General features: G+C 37.4%; 1 protein-coding gene across 1 annotated transcript; it reads right to left on the bottom strand.

The window, feature by feature from the left end:
- Nucleotides 1–257: 257 nt before the first annotated feature.
- LOC107704402 (exportin-5-like) lies at nucleotides 258–1,949 on the bottom strand. Its single transcript, XM_016507322.1, has 4 exons — nucleotides 1,704–1,949; nucleotides 760–881; nucleotides 610–682; nucleotides 258–517 (listed from the first exon to the last, which is right to left on the bottom strand). Exons 1-4 carry the CDS (start codon nucleotides 1,803–1,805, stop codon nucleotides 353–355), a joined length of 462 nt encoding a protein of 153 aa, XP_016362808.1. The 5' UTR covers nucleotides 1,806–1,949; the 3' UTR covers nucleotides 258–352.
- Nucleotides 1,950–6,792: the final 4,843 nt, after the last annotated feature.

Genomic DNA, 6,792 nt, shown 5'->3' with positions numbered 1-6,792 from the left:
AAAAAACACTGGGTGGATTTTTATCATTATAGGGTGGTTGTGTACACACTGCCAACACACATTTCAGTTGGGCCTGTCTGTGTGACGTCACACAGACAGGCATCTGAGATCGGCTCGATTTGAGAAAGGGGTAAAAATTTGAGTAGATTAAAAAAAAAAACAGTGGATTTTTATCATTATAAGGTGGTTGTGTACACACACTGTCAACACACATTTCAGTTCAAACAACTTGTAAAAGTGCATGTAGCATCCTATGACCCCATTAATTAAGAGGAGGGTTGTAACTAAACTCTGACATGAAGGCATATCTTCAGGAGCATGATCTACCACCCCAGTCCTACAACATCACCCTTTATGTTAGCCAAAAATCTTGAGATACCCCCATAGCAGTAAGGGCCTCCATCTCCTTAAGCATGTCAGGCCAGTGCTGCGGCCACTCTCTCTTGATCATCTCAACAACTATGCGTGAGAGGGCATCCTTAACATGACATTCCTCTTGCAGAATTGGATGAGTACCCTAAAACAGGACATCAAGCCATAATATGAATAAGCGATTTCAATAAACCACACAATAAGATGATTTAGTAGATACACTTCCAAAATACTTACACCTGACAACAGGCCCATAGTGCAGTTTTTCAGCTGGAGCTTTTCTTGTGGTGCCATGTCATTCCACTTAAACCTGTTCATAAAAAATGTGTTCAGCTTAATGCTCAGCATTCATTGTGGTGTACACACTAAAGGGTTTAAAACACTTACTTGACTACATGCTCCAGTATCTGCAGCCCAAAGTGTCTGACCACTGCAGTCTGTGATTTCTCCGCTAACTGAAGACCACATTCAACACAGAAGGGACTTTTCTCTTTGAACTCTTCAATAAACTACAACAAGGAAAACTATTAGACAAATTTACAGCATATAGTTGTACTGCATCATTACACAATTCATAATTTAGTATGTGCAGTTCATGTGACTGATCAGAACAGTCTTAAAATTATTTGTTTTGTTAACAAAATCTTAGTACAGTCATATGAAATTGAGTTTACATTATGGGGGGAGACAATTTTATATGCGCATTGTTTTAAAAAATTAAAATAAGTCAGCAACATATCGGTTGTAATAAATATGAGACATCAGTGCATATTTTATTTACAGATTACAAACACATGGGAAGATATTAGCGGTTGTAGTTTTATTGTATTTTTTTGCTCAGTGAGGGGCTCCATACTTCAGATATGAGCAGCTAGAAATAGTCTCGTCTCCCGTGAGCTTCACATGAAGAGGGCTATTTGTGTGGCACACCTCACCTCAGTGTCTGTTAACAAGCACTGTTTGTGTCATTGTGCATACTGTACCGAATGCTCTGCATCTGTAAAGACGAGGATGTAAATGTGCATGCAACATTTTACGTGTGCTAGATACTCAAAGAAATGTCGCCTATTCCTACCTTCTTCATGCTTTTTGATAGATATTGATAAGGTTGGTATGATAAGGCAACAAACGAGAACATCAAAACTTATTAAGATCACGATTTGCGCGAATGAATTTTTGAAAGAAAAAAAAAACCGTCAATGAAACGGAGGCACGATTAACTGGAGCTGCCAAAAAAACGTTATTCATAAGTGACCTACATATTATGGATTTATGAAGCAATGCATTCATAATAGCCTTTTAATCGTATTTGAAATTAGACGATTGTTCACCTTTAGGGCCTCCAGGCGGTATGTTTGGCTTGATTCTGCCTCCATCATCACATTCACAGCCTTTATAAGCTCATCGCACAACGCACGTATCGGTTCGGCCATTGCTTTTAAACACGTCCAGCAGATGGAATGTAAAACACCAGTCGATCTGTAAAATGTACTGCACACTCCACTACTAGCTCAGCATACACAGACGAGCATTAAACAAAACGTGGTAAGTGTCTGCTTGTCTGTGGACCGCCTTACTCAAGATGGCGGAAGTTACGTGACCTCTGGGGATTGTAGTTTTTTTTATTTATTTTTTTTATGTCGTTAACATAGCCTTTTCTAAATAGCAACTGCGTACCAATTCGCCTATATGCCCTAAAATATGTAATATTTTTGTGACTAAAAGTATATACCTTTGAGTTCATACTTTGTAGCAAAGAGTAGGCGAAATTTGGGACTTACTATATATATATAATACCAGTGTGCTCTGTGCCATAGTGTGCCATCACTGCAAACCAGTCTGTCATTCATCCTGTCACAAACATCCTCATCATATATACGTTCCACAATAAATTAAATTAAATTAATATTACCCAATAAATTGTTTTAAATTAAATACACAGATAACATTAATTAAATATTTGTTCATAGGTTACCCAGACAGCAACATAGTGTTGGCCCAGATCCGGGCCACATCTGGCCCGTGTGAAATCCATGCGGCACGCGACACTTGTTGCTGTCTGGGTTAGACATTGATTAAGAAGTCCTCTCAGGGCATCTCTACCTAACTGTCGGGCTTGCATGTTTGTAGCTCTAACCCAAATCCTCTTCCAAAGCACTTGTAGGTTATACCAGCCGTTAGACTAATAAAACCTGATGGTGAAATTTTTATAATTTAATGGGTATTTTAGCAATTAAGAAAAGGCACTGTAATAAGAAATCAATACCTCCAATCTTCCTAAAAACAACATTAGGAAACATGTTTCAGTCCACCTGTTTTTTAAAATGATTTTTTTTTTTTTTTATTTACTATTAACACTTGGTTAAATAGGGTAAAGTAAACAAAACCAAGACCTCCATTTATCTTATTTCTTAGAACCTCCTTTTTAATTTTGTGTGGTTTATTTTTCCACATGAAATTATATAGCCTAATAATTTATCTTGTAAGAAATATGATGACTTATGGCAATACAAGAAACTCTTACCTTCTGCTTTTGATAATAAAACTCGACCAGGGAGAAACATCTCCTGCTAGCCAAAAATTTAACTACTTTTTAATTGTGTCTTTACCCTTCATAAACCCTGATTGGCACTCATCAATTAAACCACCAAAGCCAGATTTAAGTCGTTTTGCCAGGACAGATTCCAAATTTTATAGTCTTTTATAGTCACGTTACTTAGTAATGTGATTGGGCACTAGTTATTAATCAAAAGAGTATCTTTTTGAGATTTTTACCTGTTGTGCTACCTGCTCATGCTACCTCCCATTAAAACAGTAATTGAAACAATGTTAAGTCAATGTTGATGCGCCAATGCTAACTGCATTGAATTAATGTTACGAAGTGATGTTGGTTCCATATCACTTTTGCACCTGCAATTAATGTGTTTCAAAGTTTAGATTGATCAGAGTCACCGCTCACGTCCATATTGAAAAATTCCAAGTTTTGTGTAGAAATGACCGTACGCCCAATTTTCTGGTGTATGTTCATTTCGTAAATGAGGCCCACTGTGAGCACACTGGTCAAATATGGGCATATGTGTGCACACTGGGGCACAGTATCTGGGCCAAAAGTATACCCCATGAGCATGCTCTGTAGGTCCATAACAAATAAGAAAGTTAGTTTAGTCTTGCTAAGTAGTGTCCCAGCTGAAAATGTGTACCTAGCGCCCCATAGACCCCAGATTATGCCCACACTTCCCTCAAAACAAATAAATCTGTGTAGGGCCATTGTGTCCTTAACAAATACCTAATAAAATTAGTTTGCTTTGACTTTGTACCTGCAGAATACCACAATATTACTATTAATGCATGCAGAATAATTGCATGTGATGAAAGTAGAAGTAATGCATTAAGAGTCATAAATTACTAAATTAAATTAAATACTGATTTTTTTTTCACAGCCACGTAGAAAATTAAGAAAATATACACTACCTTTAAAGTTTAAGGTCGGTAGGATTTTTACCAAAATTACACCGATTTCATTAAAAATACAGGTAAAACTGTAACATAATGAAATATTACAATTTAAAATAATTGTTTCCTATTTTAATATATTTTTAAAAAATCCTATGATGTTAAATCTGAATTTTCAGCAGCCATTAATCCATTAAAATTTATACTACGGGGCCATTGAATGCTTGAATCTGATTGGCTGATGAACATTCTAAGGTGTGCAATTATTTTCAGGGAAACGCACGGCGAACGTAGTTCCAGGCAGGTCTTGACCGCATTACAGTACATGTCCATATCACTTCGCCAAATGATTTGAGTTATTTCAAAGGTCCTTACAGCCTAAAACAGCTAAAGAACCAAAACCGACAACTACACTGGCCAAACAAATAAATATAGTAAACAATCAGACAAAAAAAAGTGCCACCCACTAATGTTGGCACCCTTGGTGATCTTTCATTCAAAATATTTACAAAATTCTAACCTTTCATTGAAGTAAAACAATGGAAAGTGTGGGGAAAATCTCATTATGATATAAATGTTTTTCTCTAGTTCACGTTAGCCACAATTATTGGCACCCAATTGGCCTATCGGTAAGCCCTTCCCCTCGAACGCAGATGAGCCAGTGGCCGTCGAGTATCAGTTGCATGGGGATCAGAACTCGGACATCTGTAGGTTTCAGCGCCATAGAGAAACATTGGAAGATCTGAAGCGCTCATCGGTTTGATGGTGTTTATGCTACAAAAATGGAAAAACTATGTGCCTGGGGTACTTGTAACACTGATTCCAGGTATCCTGAGAGGATGGGCAATAGAATTTATTTTATTAAATTTCTTAAACCCAAACAAAACAGAGCAAAATGTCCCTAAGCATTCAACCCCAATCCCAATGAAGATGAAAACATTACAGTTACAGTTTTCAGCTGCTCAAGCAGAACATTAATGTCATCTTGGATTTCAGCAAGGCTAAAACTACCTAAAGTTAAAGTTAGTCCATGCTATTACAAACCTAAATAGAGAACTGCTCTCACATCATGTACAGTGTAGGTCAAAAACACATAAACGAAGGTCTACATTTCAGTGCCTCTCCATATTAAACTGGTTAAATGTACATGAATTTAAACATACTGTGATACACAAAACAGTGTTGATCCTGCATGTTGTTATCCACAATCGTGACGACCGTAATATGAGACTTCTCCCGCTTGCATTGTGATCTGTAAACCCTCGCTTCGAGTTACCCACCGTATTTATTTTAAAATATTTTATATATCCCTCCATGGAATATTTAATTCCCACTTGAATGGTAGCCCTTCTGTGTCCAAAATTGTTCAAAAACATTGTGGGACAAGGTTTGACAGCATTGACAGCTGTCATTGTAAGACAATGAGCCACTTTGTTTGTTTGTCTGAGGGAGCAACAGTAACTAAGGGGGGCGGGGCTTACCGATAGATCAATTATTGCAATGTCCTTTTCCCAAGATAACAGTTCTGAGTTTTCTCTTATAATGCCTGATGATTTTGGAGAACACCTGATAAGAGATCAGAGACCATTCCTTCATCCAGAATCTCTCCAGATCCTTCAGAATACCAGCTCCATGTTGGTGCTTCTTCTCTTCAGTTCACCCCACTCATTGTCTATAGGGTTCAGGTCAGAGAACTGAGACAGCCATGGCAGAAGCTTCATCTTGTGCTCAGTGACACATTTTTGTGTTGATTTTGATGTTTTTTTTTATTTTTGTTATCATTGACTTGATGGAAGATCCAAACATGGTCCATTAAAAAATGTCTTACATTGGCAGTCAGGTTTAGATTTTTTTATCTGTTGGTATTTGATAGAATCCATGATGCCATGTATCTGAACAAGACTTCCAGGACCTCTGGCAGAAAAATAGGCCCACAACATTGAAGATCGAGCAGTATATTTAACCATGAGCATGGGGTACTTTTTATCCCTGTTTGCACCGAACCCATCTGGTGGGTTTGCTGTCAGAAAGCTCTTTTTTATGTTTCATCTGACCATAGAAGCCAGTGCCATTTGAAGTTCCAGTCGTGTCTGACAACTGAATATCCAGTCCCATTTGAAGTTCCAGTCGTGTCTGACAACTGAATATGCTGGAGTTTGTTTTTGGATGAGCGAGGAGTTTTTTTTTCTTTCTTGAAACCCATTTGAACAACATGTGGTGATGTAGGGGCTGTTTGATATATTTTTTTTAGGCTTTCTGACCCCAAGATTCAACTCATCTCTGCAATTCTCCAGCTGTGATCCTTGGAGAGTGTTCGGCCACTCAAACTCTCCTCCTCACCGTGCATTAGGACAATGGGCGAGTGCGGGTGTGGGTGTGGGTGCGGGCGGACTATGGACTGTGGACCCTGAGGGTGACATTAGCCCCTGTTGCACTGGGTAGTTATAGGAATTTGGTTTTAGGAACTAGCTACCAGGGTGGTTCCCCGAGATGAGTTGGATTTTAACCTTAGTGTAAGGTTGAGAGGTCCATCTACCACTGTTTTCCCTGTTCGTATAGTTAGTTCAGCCAATCAGCCTAAAGAATGACGACAATTTTCATTTTTGGGTGAACTATCCCTTTAATAAATAACAATGTTTTGTTTAAAACAATTTTTTAATAATGTTGACCTAAAACGTCAAAAAAAAGTTTATAATGTTACTGTTGGTTATTAGTGAACATTCTCCAAACACAGTTTTAAATATTGATTTTATTTTTACATTGTTACGTAATATCTTTAAATTTTATGTTGACTTTTATGTAAATTAATATACAAGTAATATACAACTTATGCCTCTTGGTTTAAGGTGCACTGATATTTAAAAGCTTTGTTAAATAAAAGGTGTGTTTTATTTTTCATTAAAGCACTTTATTTTTCATTGATATTAAGCGTATGTAATTATTTTGTTCAGATCAAAATGTTATGAC

This window comes from Sinocyclocheilus anshuiensis, unplaced genomic scaffold (genome assembly GCF_001515605.1).
Source record: "Sinocyclocheilus anshuiensis isolate Anshui unplaced genomic scaffold, SAMN03320099.WGS_v1.1 scaffold1938, whole genome shotgun sequence".
NCBI lineage: Eukaryota > Metazoa > Chordata > Actinopteri > Cypriniformes > Cyprinidae > Sinocyclocheilus > Sinocyclocheilus anshuiensis.
The sequence above is the reverse complement of the archived record's forward strand: the minus strand, read 5'-3'. Positions and strand labels throughout refer to the sequence as shown.

What these genes read in the sequence shown, in the direction of transcription:
- LOC107704402 (XM_016507322.1), bottom strand. Translation starts at nt 1,805, where the DNA reads ATGGCCGAACCGATACGTGCGTTGTGCGATGAGCTTATAAAGGCTGTG. An exon ending in ATACTGGAGCATGTAGTCAA is followed by an intron (nt 683 to 759) that starts GTAAGTGTTTTA and finishes TTTTATGAACAG; the next exon opens with GTTTAAGTGGAATGACATGG. An exon ending in CTATGGGCCTGTTGTCAGGT is followed by an intron (nt 518 to 609) that starts GTAAGTATTTTG and finishes GTCCTGTTTTAG; the next exon opens with GGTACTCATCCAATTCTGCA.